Source organism: Podarcis bocagei (assembly GCF_964188305.1).
Source record: "Podarcis bocagei genome assembly, chromosome: 10".
In the NCBI taxonomy this organism is placed as follows: domain Eukaryota; kingdom Metazoa; phylum Chordata; class Lepidosauria; order Squamata; family Lacertidae; genus Podarcis; species Podarcis bocagei.
In genome coordinates this window covers 76751857-76769438 of record NC_138135.1, presented here as the reverse complement: position 1 = coordinate 76769438, position 17582 = coordinate 76751857, and the positions used below count along the sequence as shown (strand labels likewise).

General features: G+C 43.4%; 1 protein-coding gene across 6 annotated transcripts in view; it reads left to right on the top strand.

Annotated features, from left to right (window-relative positions):
* The window catches only part of PRPF18 (pre-mRNA processing factor 18), a 129837-nt gene that overhangs the window by 106307 nt on the left and 5948 nt on the right, over positions 1–17582 (top strand). For 2 of the 6 annotated variants that reach the window (XM_081210751.1, XM_081210750.1), the window contains exons 2-8: positions 6406–6486; positions 7222–7299; positions 7786–7812; positions 11050–11157; positions 12375–12488; positions 13269–13415; positions 16822–16869. In XM_081210751.1, the coding sequence (XP_081066877.1) occupies positions 6421–6486; positions 7222–7299; positions 7786–7812; positions 11050–11157; positions 12375–12488; positions 13269–13415; positions 16822–16869 (588 nt within the window). In that variant the 5' untranslated portion in view covers positions 6406–6420. Of the gene's footprint in view, positions 1–6372; positions 6487–7221; positions 7300–7785; positions 7813–11049; positions 11158–12374; positions 12489–13268; positions 13416–16821; positions 16870–17582 lie in introns of those variants that run through there. The other 4 variants (XM_081210749.1, XM_081210752.1, XM_081210753.1 and 1 more) reach the window with 4 other exon arrangements.

Genomic DNA, 17582 nt, shown 5'->3' with positions numbered 1-17582 from the left:
AAGTAGCCTTTGGTGCCCATGAGTCGGCAAGTGACTCACATGAGCTGCAGGAGACACTATCAGAACTGCCAGCAAATGAAAGCAGCTCTACTTGTAAATCCTGATGGAGACTAACAAATGGAGACATCACATTGCACCACACACTCCTCAGCCAAACTCCTGACATGCCTAACAACTTGCTTTTTGATTCCCCTTTTATCCTCCCTCTCCCTTTCTCCATAAGTAAACACTTACACCAAAATCAACAGGAGGTTAAAAACTAGAAGTAATGTGTGTTCTGGTATGTGACTAATCCACTTATTTGGATCTTCTTACTTATTTGGTCTGCCCTGATCCTCTCTATCAGCACACCCAGCTGCTGTGATTAGCTTTCCCAAACTTTCACTGTTGCTATATTCAAATTTCTGTCAACTCACAGATGCTGCTGTCTCAAGCCCTCCAATCCTTTCTGCAAGGAGATTCTTGGCTGAATTAGGATTTGCGTATCACAGAGTGCAGATATCTCTTGCAATAAATGTATGAAAGCTATTAACAATGTGAGATCAGCTGGGTGTGGTAGATTGCTGTCCATGGACTCTTGAGACCTGGGTCCAAATTCTCACTCAACTGGATCAGTCTCACACTAATTTACCTCACATAGTTATGGACAGGAGGGAGGGATAAGACATGAAAGTTGTGTGTGCATCTGAATATGTGCACTAGCAGATCTGGTAACAAAGGAGGCATAGGTAAACAAGGTCAGTGGAGTGGCCTTTTCTATACTGTAACAGCTTATTTTCAATTTGCAAAAAGGGATTTCAATCTTTGACAGTTTTCCAAATTTCTACATCTCAAATTCTCTGTTGTTGTTTTGCATGAGCTTTGGCTTTTGTGTCGTAAAAAAGGGTTTACATTCTTCAGAATACTTGCTAGATTAATTTCCCCACCAAATAAATATTTCCCTTTTATTTCCACACTTGTGAGAACATGTCTTATGTACTCTCCAAAAAAACAAACATATTCCTGCCAATTTTTTGTGAAAAAAACATTCTAAGATGAGAGCAGACTGTCATTGACAATGTGTGAAGATCTTTAAGTCTTGGTTGCTTGTTGTAACTGGTGTCAGGAGGACTTTCAAAAACCAGTGATATTGCGCCCATATCAGGCCATTGGGCAGAGGAATCCTATACGACAAGGGGAGAAATGCACCATCACTATTCTGGCACAACTTCTACCATGTGCTACCCTCACCCAGAAAATGAGAGGAAAAACACTGAGCAGCTCAAAATGGAGCAACGGCTACACCTCCAGCATCTATCAAAATGTGCCCTGCATTGACCAACTAGACCAGAGCTTTCCAAACTTTTCATGTTGGTGGCACACCTTTTAGGCATGCATCATTTAATGACACAGTAATTCAGTTTTGCATCATTTTGCACCACAGTAATTCAATTTTACTAGCAAACTGGAGGTTAAACTAACTCCTTTCCAGCCCTGGGACGAGTGTGGGGAGAGTTTGCACAACACACTGTAGCCAACACACTAATGTGTTATGACAGAGTTTGGAAAACTCTGAACTAGAGCCATGGAGATGAGGTGATAACCTTATGGAGAAGATATGGAGATGCCTGTACGTCAAACAACATGGAGGTAAGGGTGCTAATGCCTGGGGCCCCAACTCTTTTGCCCCCCCTCATATCAGGGAGCTGAGCATGGCAGGGCTTCAGTGGCTGGCTCTTTCTTCTCCGGCTGCTGTGGAGGGAAAGGAGTGGGGAAGCAGCCACCGGCTGCTGGCAGTGGCAAGAGGAGTCACCCACCACTGAAGCTGCATTGCCTCCATGTTTGGCTCCTCCCAACATCCTGATACAACATCTGAATATCATGCCCCCCCCCATTTCCCTCACAAGTTGGCACCTCTGATTGAAGGAGACAATCCTCTTATGGTGGCAGGGTAATACCCTCAATTTAATGTTGCATTTTAAATTGTTGTGACCCACCTTGGGACCTTAAGAGTGAAGGGTAAGCAATAAATCAAAGCAACCAGGACTGTCTCCCAAGGAATAACTCATGCCTGCTGTGCTCCTCCCCGGGGTTTTTAGTTCAGCATAGTGTGGCAGCTAACCCAATATTTGGATTGGTCATGGCTATGGAACACCTTCACCATGATCCTGAGTTTGGAGGACTGGCTAAGCCAAACTTTGGCTTATCTGCCATCCTGTACTGAGTTGGAAAGCTTGGAGAGGAGCAAAGTGTGCTTGAGCTCCTCTCTGAGCCAGCAGGCTTGCACAGTCCTGGTTGACCAGTTTGGTTTACCATGATATGCAAAGCAGGCCACTGACAGCAGCAGCTTCCAGTGGCTCAATGCATACGTGTGAGTTTGAACTCCATGGAGGAAAACTGAATATTGTTGCAAGCCACTCCCAATCTCTGAGCAGTGCAAGATTCCAAGGAGTTCCAGGCACACTACCTAGGGGATCCATGTTTCCTTTTGGAAAATGAGGCACAGCAGAGATTGTAGTGTCTTTATGATATATGGTTTATTAACGCATATATACAACCTGAGCCTACAATGGAGAGGTTCCCAGCACACACACCCCAGGAGGTTCTGCCTTCTCCCATAGCCACAGTAGCAAAGTCCATCTTAATACAATATACTTATAACATCCATCTTAATACAAATGGCTCTTCAGTACATTCTAACACTTGAGGGTCTGAAGCACAGTTTTAACACACACGCTCTACAGTGGTACCTCGCAAGACGAATGCCTCGCAAGACAAAAAACTTGCTAGACGAAAGGTTTTTCCGTTTTCGATTTGCCTCGCAAGACAAAATTTCCCTATGGGCTTGCTTCGCAAGACGAAAACGTCTCGCGGCTTTGTTTCCTTTGTCTAAAAACAAAGACATGTTTTGTTTATAAAATTAATTTATTTTCCCTTCAATTTTTGAACAGCTCTTTACAGTATGTGTGACTTTAAAGAGCAGTTAATAAACTGTTGTTGTACCAAATTTGGCTTTGTTTGGACTTTTTTTGACCATAGGAACGCATTAATTGATTTTCAATGCATTCCTATGGGATTTCGTGATTCGCAAGACGAAAAATTCGTTAGACGACAAAACTTGCGGAACGAATTAATTTCGTCTTGCGGGGCACCACTGTAATTAAATTCTAACATTTATTGAACTCATGAATTTAGCACCCCACAAACTCCATGGGCTCCATGATCATTGTAGATGGTGACAGCAGTCACGAAATTAAAAGACGCCTGCTTCTTGGGAGAAAAGCGATGACAAACCTAGACAGCATCTTAAAAAGCAGAGACATCACCTTGCCAACAAAGGTCCCTATAGTTAAAGCCATGGTCTTCCCAGTAGTGATGTATGGAAGTGAGAGCTGGACCATAAAGAAGGCTGATCGCTGAAGAATTGATGCTTTTGAATTATGGTGCTGGAGGAGACTCTTGAGAGTCCCATGGACTACAAGAAGATCAAACCTATCCATTCTTAAGGAAATCAGCCCTGAGTGCTCACTGGTAGGACAGATCCTGAAGCTGAGGCTCCAATACTTTGGCTACCTCCTAAGAAGAGAAGACTCCCTGGAAAAGACCCTGATGTTGGGAAAGATTGAGGGCACAAGGAGAAGGGGACGACAGAGGACGACATGGTGGGACAGTGTTCTCAAAGCAACTAACATGAGTTTGACCAACGGAAGACCAGTGTGCCTGTCATGCTCTGGTCCATGGGGTCACAAAGAGTCAGACACAACTAAACAACATAAAGAGACTTCAGTCACTACAAAATCAGACTGGTAAAGGCAGGAAAAGGTGCACAACAGCAAGTGAAAATAGAAGTATTGAGAGATGTGCCTACGTGACAGAAGAAAATAATCCGAGTATGCAAGATGGCATGGCGCAATGTAATGTGAAGTTGAGTGCAAGGACTGTTCGGCGCAGACTGCAGGAATATGGTCTAAATGCTTGAATTCCAAGGAAAAAGCCATTGCTCTTTTTCAAACAAAGGTTGAAAAGATTAAACTGGGCTAAAACCCATGTTAACTGGACAGCGGAACAATGTGACAGTGTTATTTGCAGTGATGAGACCCAAATCTCCTTGTTTGGTAGTGATGGCATGAAATAAGTGAGAGGAATCAGAGATTTACCGTATTTTTCTCTCTATAACACTCACATTTTTTCTCCTAAAAAGTAAGGGGAAATGTCTGTGCATGTTCTTGAGCGAATGTGTGGTCCCTGGAGCCGACAGGGGCAAAAATCAGGCAAAAATCAGATCGCGGAGGAGGGAAGGCTAAAGAGAGGAGGTTGCTGCTTTCCTGCATTCTGCCTCAGGGTCTTACTGCCCACTGTTTTCGGTTGCTGTGTTTGCTCAAACTCCAGCCCACCCGGCTCAGGTTCCGTCGGCTAGGACCACCTCCTCCTCTCTGTGCTCCGCTGCTGCTGCTGCGTCCAGCATCGCAGGCAGCCGGAAAATGCAGGTGGGAGAGGGAGAGAGAGAGAGGGCTGGCTTGTGTGGGTGGAGGGAAACTTTTGCCTTCCTTTCCTCCCTCCCGTTAAACCCCTCTCCTGCATTGTTAGCCAGCTGCTTCTCCGCACACCCCTCTCGTGCTCCTTGTCCCTTCTGTGTTTTTCCTTCCCTCCCCACTTAAAACGTGGTTACAAAGCACGGATCCACATGGATCCTCAGGATCTTTGCATTGGGTCACCCCAAATTCACCATCAGATCACATAGCATGTCCATGGCTACAGCCTGCACCAAAAAAAATCACACACCCACGGTTGCCTGGGGCTGCAATGGTGCAAAAACGTGGTTACAAAGCATGGATTCACATGGATCCTCAGGATCTTTGCATTGGGTCACCCCAAATTCACCATCAGATCACATAGCATGTCCATGGCTACAGCCTGCACCAAAAAAATCACCACCCACTGTTATCTCAGGCCACAATGGTGCAAAAACGTGGTTACAAAGCACAGATTCACATGGATTCTCAGGATTTTTGCATTGGGCTACCCCAAACTCACCGTCAAATCACATATCTGTGACCACAGCATGAAGCACAAAAATGATACATCCACTGTTTCATTCAGATTTTTTTTTTCTTGTTTTCCTCCTCTAGAGACTATGCGCGTGTTATGGTCAGGTGCGTATTATCGAGCAAAAAATACGGTACATCCTACTTGCATTACACCTACTGTGAAACACCCAATTAGTGTTATGATCTGGGGTTGTATGACAGCCAAAGGTGTGGCCAGAATTTGTGTCATTAATGGGAATGTAAATGCCGTAAATGCCCAAAATGCCGATGAAGCGTCGGACACAGCTAAGCAACAACAACAACAAATGCCCAAAACTACATAGCCCAGACCTTAACCCAATTGAAAATCTATGGAGCCGACCAAAGAAACTTGTTAGTTAGAAGCAACTCAGCAATAAAACCCAATTAATAGAGGCAATAATTCAATCTTGTTGTTGTTTAGTCGTTTAGTCATGTCTGATTCTTCGTGACCCCATGGACCAGAGCACGCCAGGCACTCCTGTCTTCCACTGCCTCCCGCAGTTTGGTCAAACTCATGCTGGTAGCTTCAAGAACACTGTCCCACCATCTTGTCCTCTGTCGTCCCCTTCTCCTTGTGCCCTCCATCTTTCCCAACATCAGGGTCTTTTCCAGGGAGTCTTCTCTTCTCATGAGGTGGCCAAAGTCTTGGAGCCTCAGCTTCAGGATCTGTCCTTCCAGGGAGCACTCAGGACTGATTTCCTTCAGAATGGAGAGGTTTGATCTTCTTGCAGTCCATGGGACTCTCAAGAGTCTCCTCCAGCACCATAATTCAAAAGCATCCATTCTTCCGCGATCAATTCAATCTTAGTTTCACATGATTACAGCTGAACTGAAAAACTTGGTTCACTCCATGGGAAGGTGTTGTAAAGCCGTAATTAAAGCTAAAGGTTACCCAACTATTAAGTGACATGGTGAGAACTTTTGTATATCTAATTTCTTCTATGTGTTTCACATTTCTTCTTTTACGACTGCTGTTGTAATAAATAATCCTTCATAAAAGTTACTGCATTACATTCTTCATTAAAATATCCTTCCATTGATATATAATTTTATGGTACTACTCCCCCAAAAAGTGATGTTATGAGGCCTCAAACCTCGGAAATACACTTTCCCCAAAAGGTTCCCACCATTTTGGCCCCTTGTGTGGCACCCTAGTCCGTCCCCCCCAACACGGCGCCCGCTTCTCTTCCGGCCATCGGCTCCAACCCCGCCCCCCCGGAAATCCCGGGATCCTCCCCTCGCTGCTGCCGCGGCGGCCGCCCTCTTCCCCCCCCCACCCCGGAAGCGGCGTCTGAGGCGGGCGTCAGTGCGGCTGCGCGGCCGGGCTGCTTGGGCTGCTTCGCTCCCGGCCGGCGTCTGAGGCGAAGGCGCCATGGACGTCGTCAAGGCCGAGATCGAGCGGAAGCGGAAGCTCCTGGAGGAGAAGGAGCTGCTCGGGGTGAGCCGGAGAGAGGCGCCGTGGGGCCCGGGGCTCCTCCTGCCGGGTGGGGTGGCGGGGCGGCCCCTCCGCGCCGGGCCTCGCGGGTCTCTCCGGGGCCCCTGGGCGCGACGGGGGAGCCTCGGCCTCGCGGCGGCCTTGGCCAGAGAGCGCTGCCTTTGCCTGGCGAGTCGGGCTCTGCGGGGGAGTCTCTTCCTCGGTCTCGGGGGGGGGGAAGGGGGGACACACAAAGGCCAGACGTGAAAGGCCGGCGAGCGGGATGAGCTTCCCCGAAAGAGAGCTGGTCCCCCGCCGCTGCCATAATCTGCCACAGCAAGAGAATGTTACTCAGGCAGGGAAGACGTTTCCCTCCGGGCTCAGTCGGGCGGCCTGTTCCTTCCTTCCAGCCTCCCAGCAGCGGCCACCGGGGCTGCCCAGGAGCAAAGCTCTGCCCGCACCAGCCTGGCTTTGGGGCTGCCAGGGCTTTTCAGTGCCCGGAAGCCAGCAGTTGTCTCTCGATCTGCCCTGGGACCATATGGGAAGAATGTGCTGGTGGCCTTTTTATATTCACGTCATTGTATATTAGAGGAGAGCACCTTTCCCCCTTTAGTGTGCTAGTTGGTACTGGTTCCTGTTAACTATCATTGCGCTGTTATGAATCTGACAGCCCATCTGTTGTGCTTCACATTACTGAAAGAAGAAATGTTAGTTGTTTATGAAACATCACAATGTAGTAACTACTTTCCTTTCTTTCAGGGAAATAAAAAATACTTTAAGCGTAGTGAGTTGGCCAAGAAGGAAGAAGAGGCATATTTTGAAAGATGTGGTTGCAAGGTAATGTGAAAGCAGTAATGGTAGTGATTCTGGCTAGCTGTGCAGTGTCTGCTTAATCATAGTTTAAAATGTACTAATACATTAGTAGGAAATACACGGATTGCAACATGGTTATTAGTGACTAAAAATGGGAAGAATCAAGAACCCCTACTCAAAGAGGCAGGGAAAAGAAATATATGGTGTCAGATCTTAATACATTAAATAAAATAACTTATAAAGGGCATGCAACTAAGAGATTTTTGGAATGTAGAATAAATTTCTACAGTTCTAGAATCTGGATAAAGAAAGTATCAAAACGTTTGTGTGTGAGAGAGATTAGAGTTACTTTAAACAGTTACAATATGATGACTAGGAAAAATTACAAATAGGTGTGTTAAAAATAAATGAATGGTGAATGCTGTGTTTATGTTTCCTCTATCCTTTTTATTATTTAATTTATTAAAAAATGAATAATTCTTTGTTCACTCTATCACTGTTGCACTTTAGCCTGTAAACGAGAAGCCACCAGGAGAGGTATGAGTTTCCAAGAAAAGTTTGCAATGCAGGAAGAGGCATGCATGAGTATGCAGCTATTTGAATTTGTGTTTATAGTTTGGCTTCTTCTGTGGAGGGCATGAGGCTGCTTGAGAATAAAGCTTTTCTTTTTAAGTTGTGCTCCAGCAGGCATGTACCCAGGATCTGATATAACCAACCCTTTTGTAAAGCAAAGTAGAGGCTGCTAATTTCTAGATGCTGGCTCCATTGTGGGGTGAGAGTGGGGTGGTGGCCTGAATGGGTAAAAGATGTATACCTTCCTTTCTTAGGCTGTAATCCTAATTCTGTTTACCTAGGAATAAATCCCATTGAATTTAATAGATTTTAACTTCTGAGTAGCCTCGACCAGTTAGCCAAGAGTACCCACTTCTTGAAAGGCTATGAAATGCAGCTTGCATTTCTTGTTGTTTAGTTGGGGTGAAATAATAACTAAGCTCATACGTAAGACACATCATGACAAATAAGTCACCTGGAAGGCCTCTGCTCTTCTTTCCACCTCACTTTGATTGTATCAAAGCAGTTTGGATGTGAGGATTGTAGCGTGGAAATTTAGTAATGGGAAGTAATAGAACTAAATAATTGCCAATTTGCTGCCTTTCTTTTGGGACCCCAAAATCTGCTGCCTAAAGCAGGCCCATTTTATCCGGTCTCATTATGGTTGGTCATAATCTGATATATCCCATAGTATCCTACAGTATCCTGTAGTGTCAGGCCTATATATATATTTCACAAGTCATTAAGCCTATTAAAATCAAGTTTCTTTTAGACAGAATTATTAGCAGTATTCAATTTAACGTATTTCAAATATGCTGTGGAACTTAGCTTTTATGAAGTAGGATTGCTGGGATAGCTCAGTCCAGTAGAGCATGAGACTCTTAATCTCATAGTCGTGGGTTCAAGCCCCTTGTTGGGCAAAATATTCCTGCATTGCACTAAGTGACTGTTAGGATCCCTTCCAACTCTATGATTCTATGGTATTTTATGTTGTTATTTTTATTTCCTTTGCAACATTTATGAAAAGATAGGGTTTATAACTTCTGTTAGAAGGAGGAGTGTTATGACTTATATCATCCATCATCATTGGATTTAGGATGAAAGCTGGTGGGGCCAGGACTTAAGGAGATACCGTATTGTGCACAGGCCTATAGCTGCAGGAGTGAAATGGAGTGCCGTGGCGGAATAACTTTGGAGTGAGGAAGGAGGCAGAATGTGTGGAGGGAGCCTGCCAGAGAGGGTGCTTTTATAATAGAAAAAGGTGCTGGTACTCAGCATGAAGTTGTTACAGTAATTGCCACACTTTTAACATTTGGGGGAAAAGGTGCCAGTACTGCATTCCCTTGAGTATTCCCAGAAAAGAGCACTGGCTTGTGTATAACTATGAAGGAAAGCGTTTCTGTTATTTTCTGGCTGTCACTACAGTTTTACTAACTTACATGGCAATAATATCAAGTAGCTGTGTAATTTCTCGTTTGACCTGGTTGCTTATGTCCCACTTAGAGAAACTTGGTTAAAATATTAGGAGTGTGGATGGAGCCAGTTGCTTTTCAAATAAACAAAACTATGAGACATTTTAGCTCACCAAGAGCCTCCCAGATCTCTGCATTTCATTGAAATGTTGTTAGTGTGTTTAAAACAAAGCAAAAAACTCTGACATTTTGCAAATGAAGGTGCATTTGCTAAAGTCCTGAAAGCACTTTTATTTTATTTTATTTGGTGCAGACATTGCTTTTAACAATCCCAATGGTAAAATGGCTTAAATCTTTTTTTTTCCTGTCTGGGTCTTAACTCCTTTATTATCATAACCAACTTCTTTTTCACAGCTATTTGGGTGTATGATAACGCATTTTAAAATACTGTTTTATACAATGAACTTAGGGCTGCTATTCTGTAAAAATCACTGTAATTTTTGCTTACTACTTAAATGGTCCCAGATGTGCACTGTGGAGCTTTCCCCAAGGAATAGAGATATGCTTGAATGGCATTCTGCATTGATAGGTGAAATTGTCACCTGTGTCTATGGTGGAGAACGGCTGATATCACACTTCTTGAAAGTATGAGACATTTCAACCAGGGTATAATAGTTTGCACAGAAAAATATTGTTATTGTTATTACCCACCATTCACCCTCATGTCATAGGCCAGGTTAAAAAGGCAAAGGGACCCCTGACCATTGGGTCCAGTCGTGACCAACTCTGGGGTTGCGGCGCTCATCTCGCTTTATTGGCCGAGGCAGGTGGCGTACAGCTTCCGGGTCATGTGGCCAGCATGACTAAGCCGCTTCTGGCAAACCAGAGCAGTGCACGGAAATGCCATTTACCTTCCTGCCGGAACGGTACCTATTTATCTACTTGCACTTTGATATGCTTTCGAACTGCTAGGTTGGCAGGAGCAGGGACTGAGCAACAGGAGCTCACCCCGTCACGGGGATTCGAACCGCCGACCTTCTGATCGGCAAGTCCTAGGCTCTGTGGTTTAACCCGCAGTGCCACCCGCGTCCCCATAGGCCAGGTTACAATGTAAAAAGCAGTTTAAAAAATACAAAAAATACAACCACAATAAATAGGGTGGGTCCTGACAACATACATTTCAGGTAATAGCTGATATTTTCTCAAGCCTCAGTTCACATGTAATGGCAGACTGTGGTTTGGCTTCTTCCTCCTTGTATGTGCTCTGTTTTCCTGGTTTGCCCATTGTTTTCTAGTCTAGCTGGATTGGGCAGACTGGTTTGTGCAAGCCATAGTGTGCCTCCAAATCACAATTGGAAACCATAGTTTTCAGTTACTGTATATAGTTGTCTAGTTGCTATATGTAGCAAACATAGTTCTCCTTTTGCCCATTTTCTGAGTGGCTGATGAGTTATGCATATCACCAATTGAATACCATATTGACTATATGTAGCAGGTTTCTCTTCACAAAAACGCTAGCTTTGTTTTGTCTGAAATTATAATTATTTCCATACTTTGTGGAGTGGAGAACTGAGGAATGCTTGCAGCCTATAGTTTATCTATATGAAACTTCCGTAGACAGGACAAAGGGAATTCTAAATTATTTTATATTACTGGCACGTCTTAGAGGTTACGGTCAGGTTTTTGCATGTCGGCTGTGCTGTGTAGTGCTAATAGCTGCTCTTAGAAGCAATCAGTGTTCCTGGAAGTTTAGACTTTTTCTGTGCCCATATTTAAAACTGGTTATGTTATGTTCCTTGTCTCTACCTAGGTTCAGCAGGAAGAGGAAGAGGAGGAGAAGACAGTAACTGCATCAAATCCAGTATTAGAGCTAGAGTTGGCAGAGGAGAAGTTGCCTATGACTCTTTCTAGACAAGAGGTAAAGACAAATATATGGAGCTGGCAATATGCAGATAATTGTTTTGCCTTTACCAGATTAACAAATCTGCAGAGTATTTATATTTTACTGTGTGAAATTATAGTTATCATGAATTAACTATATGCCCATGAAGTTGTACAAGAGACCAGGGAATCAGCTAGCTAAATATATGAGGATATTCATCAGACTAGCTTTTCAGGCAGCAAAAATTTTGCATCAGTAACTTGTACTTTACTGATTTACCTGTAGCCAGTGCAGACATAATGATGGCTTACCCTTAACTTCAGGTAGGTAAGAGATCGGGAGTTCTCCCGCCCTCCCTTCCTACCCTTTTGAGAGTGATTTTCCTATTACCATAACTGCATTTACAAAGATATCACTGTTTGATGCCTAATGTTAGAGATGCTTAGAGCAGACCCATTGAAATAAATGTTCTTAACACATTGATTTCAGTGGGTCTGCTGAGTATGTCAGACATTTGTTAATCATGATTAAGTCTCAACAGGCTTCCTGTTGAATTAGGATTTTAAGACAATATTAAACTGTTTTCAAATCCTGATTTAAATAAATATTCCAAGCTATAGACATATTCCTCAGTTGTTGTAAAATTGGAAAGCTCAATCTAGAAAGAGGATGGAAGCTGTGTTACATCTGTCCCAACCCTTCAAGCGTTCCTGGGCTACAACTAGCATGATTCCTGACTGCTGGTTATGCTGGTTGAGGCAAATGTAGCCCAACAGTATACGGAGGGCACCACATGGGTAACCCCCGACCTAGTTCATTGGAGATAATGTATTAATTTCCATCCACATTTCAGACATATATCTGTATGTGTTGCCCCAAAATGTAGCCTAAATGTCCCCAACTTAATGTGGCTTAGGAACTCCCGTTATTCATCACAGAATTCTACTCATGTATGCTCCATAGATCAGAGGTGCAATTTTTATAATTATATTTAACTAAAGCGAGATGTGCACCGCAACCCCAGAGTCGGCCATGACTGGACCTAATGGTCACGGGTCCCTTTACCCTTAAACAGCTGCCACTAGTCATCATTAGGTATGTTGCTGCCCATTTTGTGCTCTTTAGCAAGGAACGATAAATTTCGTGAAAATAAGCAAGCACAGTTCTTGAGTTGTAATACCCTGTGGGGATGTGAATGGGTTGTTTGTTCTGTTTTCTTCATTTGTTTAAAAGAAACACTTGACTTTTTCCAGGTCATGAGGAGATTGAGAGAAAGGGGTGAACCTATCAGACTGTTTGGAGAAACAGATTATGATGCCTTTCAGAGGCTGCGAAAGATAGAAATTCTAGCGCCAGAAGTCAACAAGGTAAATCTGTGCATAAGCATAAGAGAGATCATTTAAAGGGCTGTCCCTGTGCAAAATTGGTGCACCTGTAACATTATAGCCATGGATATCCTGCTTCTTGTGCCCCTACCTGTGGATATACTTCATAAATATATAATGTTATAATCCCACATAGAGGGACACAGAAAGTGCCTTCTATCAACTTATTACTACACTTTAGTGTTGTAAGTAATGGTTTGGATTTACAGATAACCTCAATTGTAAGCTTTCTGTTGTTTAGAGGACAAATTTAGAAGTCACAACTTATGTATATTGCTGTAGTGAGACTTGGGATCAGTTCATGCATTTATCAGCTTCAGAGAAAGAGAACTGCCACCACTCAAATTGTGGCTGCTCGTGTGAATGACACTTCTTTTACTATTAGGCCCAGCGTGCCCTTAGAGATGTCTGTGTAGGATTCTCCAATGATATGAACTCTCTCTTAATGCTAAATCATGATTGTGCAATTATTATTTATTATTTATTAAATTTCTATTCTGCCTTTCATCCAAGGATTACAACATTAAAACACAAAAATACATATAGTAACAAATAAAAGCAATACTCCCACAGTATTGTTATTTATGATATTATTTATTAATGTTTAAAACAACTAACAGGGTTATGTAGTATGATTCCATGATACTCGAAATTCTGTATATAAAAATTGTAAGATACTTAAACATATTTTTTCAGGGTTTCAATTATGACAGTTCCTAGGTTAACTCTGCATACTCTCAACTGTTGTTTTTATTTCCATAGGGATTAAGGAATGACCTGAAGGCTGCTTTGGATAAGATAGACCAGCAGTATCTGAATGAAATTGTGGGTGGGCAGGAACAGGGAGAGGATGATACACAGAATGATCTCAAAGTCCATGAAGAGAACACAACAATTGAAGAATTGGAGGTATTATATTATTTTTTACTGTTTTCAAATTGTGACCAAGGCACCATGCTGGTAAATAAATTCTGCGCCAAGAGAAGATGGATTCTGCTACTTGCAAAAAGAATGCAGATTGAGAAAATGTGCATAATTCTCATTTGTATAATTTTACAAGTTTTATAATTTCCTACTAATTTATTTAGACAAGAGACAATTGGACTGCAGAAATTTCTGCAACAGTTGTCCATAGTGGTCAAATTGCATGGAGACTGGCAGAAACCTGCACCCCCTCCATTGCCCTTTTAATGACTCCCTTACTTGCTCTTTTTAAGAAGCCTATTGGGGAGGGCATAATTTGTCGAAAATGTGAAGGAGACTGTCATGGAGAGGCTTTTGAATTTTATTATGGGTTCCCCCATATGCTTGCTGCTATAATGGCTTGAAATGTGCTCTCTACCTGAGACAGACTCTTCCTAAGGAAGCCGGAACTTAGAATCATAGAATCATAGAGTTGGAAGAGACCACAAGGGCCATCGAGTCCAACCCCCTGCCAAGCAGGAAACACCATCAGAGCACTCCTGACATATGGTTGTCAAGCCTCTGCTTAAAGACCTCCAAAGTAGGAGACTCCACCACACTCCTTGGCAGCAAATTCCACTGTCAAACAGCTCTTACTGTCAGGAAGTTCTTCCTAATGTTTAGGTGGAATCTTCTTTCTTGTAGTTTGGATCCATTGCTCCGTGTCCGCGTCTCTGGAGCAGCAGGAAACAACCTTTCTCCCTCCTCTATGTGACATCCTTTTATAGATTTGAACATGGCTATCATATCACCCCTTAACCTCCTCTTCTCCAGGCTAAACATGCCCAGCTCCCTTAGCCGTTCCTCATAAGGCATCGTTTCCAGACCTTTGACCATTTTGGTTGCCCTCCTCTGGACACGTTCCAGTTTGTCAGTGTCCTTCTTGATCTGTGGTGCCCAGAACTGGACACAGTACTCCAGGTGAGGTCTGACTTGGAGACTTCTATCACATCTCCCCTTAATTTCCTTTTCTCTACGCTAAACAAACTGCTCCTTCAGTTGTTTCTCATAGGACGTGTTTTCCTCACCCATCAACACCTTGGCCACCCTCTAGTTTATCAGTGTATTTTAGCATGGCACCAATAACTGGGTGCACTACTCTTTAGCTGCATAGACTAGAGTGGAACTCTATTCCTTGTGATCCGAACACTCATGCTTCTGTTAACGCCACTTAAAAATTACATTACCTTCTTATAAAGAGCCACACCACACTGCCCTGCTCATGTCCAGATTGCAATCCACTCGGAAACCTGTATGTTTTTAATGCTAAGCCAGGTCTTCCCCGTCTTAAACTTCTGTCCTTTTTGTACCTGTTTACAGGACTTAACATTTATCTCTACTTTCATCATGTTGGCCCAGTGGTGCAACCTGTCAAGGTCATTCTGAATCTTGATTCTCTGTTCTTTGATATTAGATCTACTCAGCTTCATGTGATCTGCAGTTTTTATAAGGATACCCACTATGCCAGGCATCCCCAAACTCTGCCCTCCAGCTGTTTTGGGACTACCAGCTCCCATCATCCCTAGCTAACAGGACCAGTGGCCAGGGATAATGGGAGTTGTAGTCCCAAAACAGCTGGAGGGCCAAGTTTGGGAATGCCTGCCCTATGCCCTCAGCCTAGTCATTTATAAAAAATGTTTGAATAGCACAGGAACCAAGGCTAGGGCCTTGTAGCAATCCTCTTGAGACTTCTTGCCATTAAAGGAGCACCTGGTGATTATGGTTGCTCACTGAACAGTAGAATTGACCAGCCCATATTTATCATTTTGTGAATAAGAATATCACGGGAAACTTGATCAGAGGCTTTGCTGAAATCAAGATACACTCTGTCCATCGCAGTGCCATGAACTACCAAAGCATTAATTCTTTCAAAAAAGGGTAAGGCTTATGTGGATGATTTATTCTAGATTAAACACATGAAGAATGATAATCAGTGCATTGTTTTCAAATGTTTATGGACACTTAATAATCTGTTGGGTATCAGTGTTACGTTGAGTGGCCGGATCCAACTCCACCCCGCCCCATTTTGGAAGATAGGGGCAATATTTACCCAACTCCAGTCTTACAGAACCTCATCTGTTTCCCAGTAACTCACAAAGATTACAGTAACTGTCTCTGAAATAAAACCTACAAGTTTCTTCAACAGCTTGCAGTATAATTTATCTGGCCCATGGGACTTGAACTCACATATAGCAGTGTTCCTGGGCTGCCTCACCTCATACCATTTGTTCTACTTTCCCCAGTTTGAATACAATTCCACTTAGGGGCCACTGAAACAAAATTGGAATTGAGTGGTTCCGGCTTCTGTCCATCACCTGTCATTAATTTCTTCAACTTGTCCAAGCAGCAGACCTACCCCTTTCCTGTTCTTCTGGCTCTGAACATATCCAGTGAATCCCTATATTTTTGTTTTTAGCATCCCTTGCAAGCTTTTGCTTCTTCCAGGCTTCAGCCTTGCTGAAACCATCTTTACAGGTTTGGGATCCTCCATCAAACTTGTCCTTCCTCATATATGCCTCCCTCTGTCTCCTGGATGTGTCTTTTTAAAGTCTTCTCATTGGAGAGCTCTTTGTGTATTCACTGGCCTCTTTGGATGTCTCCTGTTTTCTCACTGGAATGGTTTGCGACTGTTTTTTCATTATTTCCACATTTGAAAATCTCCCATTCCACTCGTGCTCTTTTTTTCTTATTCAGAATTTCTAGTCGTAGAATTCTATGGCTTCCTAAAGCTGTCTTTCCTTAAAGCCCAAGGTACAAATCCAACTTGGCTTTGTTTGTATTTCCCTTGCTATCACATAGGCATCTGCCTTAGACCAACGCAGACCACTGATTGGTGAGAATCAGCACTGGCTGGTAGCAGTTCTCCAGGGTTTCAGGCAGGATTCAGTGATGGCCCTACTGGGAGACCCCAGGGATTGAACCTAAGACCTGTTGCATGCAGACTTATGCTGTGCCACAATATATATATCACACGTTCCAAGATGAAATAGTTCCCCCAAGGCTCACACCACTTTCACTTCATCAAGCAGGTCTTTATTAAGTCCAAGATCATAGAATCATAGAATCATAGAGTTGGAAGAGACCACAAGGGCCATCGAGTCCAACCCCCTGCCAAGATCTCAGCTCCTTTCTTGTTCCTTTGGCAGGCTGATCAGGAAGGCAAAAATTTATTAGACGTTTGATTGTTAGCAGATGCCAGGGCAGTTGAAGTCCTCTATTACAACCATCATATTCTCTTTTTGTAATCTGTTGTAGAAAATCATCACCCACATTTTCCACTTGGCTGGGTAATTTGTAGTATGCTGCCACAATGATGCCACTTTTGTTTTTCTCTCCTTTTATCCTTACCCAGATGCTTTCAACAGAGCTTCCACTCTCAGATTCATGGATTTCTGTGCAGGTGTGTGTGCTTGTGTCTGTGTCCCTTTCACTTTCTGGACTCTATTCCTTTAGAACAAGATACTGCCATCACTTCTAACATCCATTCACAAGCCTCGTCCCATCAAGTGTCAATGAGACCTGTTGGGTCAACTTACCTGCCTGTATTAGGGTATTAAAATCATCCTGTTAGTTTCCCATACTGCTGTGTGCTAGTTAGTACATAGACATTGAAATCTATGGGTGCCTCACCCTCTCTGTTTTACTGGAAAGTTGCTAGGCATCGCCTTCATTGCCCTGTGTTTTCCTTTCTTGTCTCTCAAAAATGGCTCAGTTCTTATCTCTGGGCTTTGGGTTCCCTTCCCTGCAGGGTTAGTTTAAAGTCCACATGATGAGGCTTGTGGGGCTCCTGCCAAACACATCTCCCCCATCCTCATGAGTTGTACCCCATCTCTTACCAGAAATTCATCATTTGGGCAGCGCTGGCTGTGGCCCAAGGAACCAGACCTTTCCTGATGATCAGCAGGAATGGAAGACAATTGTTGGATCTGATGAGTCTCTGCCTCCTCTCTGTTGTGTCTTGGAGGGCAGCACCACTCTTGAGATAACATGTCATATCTGCACTCAGCTGTGTCTCTCTGGGGAATCTCTTGTTCAGAGGAACAAACTGAAAAATTCCATAGAATATATGAGTAAACACTGGGATGTGACTTGGTTAGCATTCTCAACCCTGAC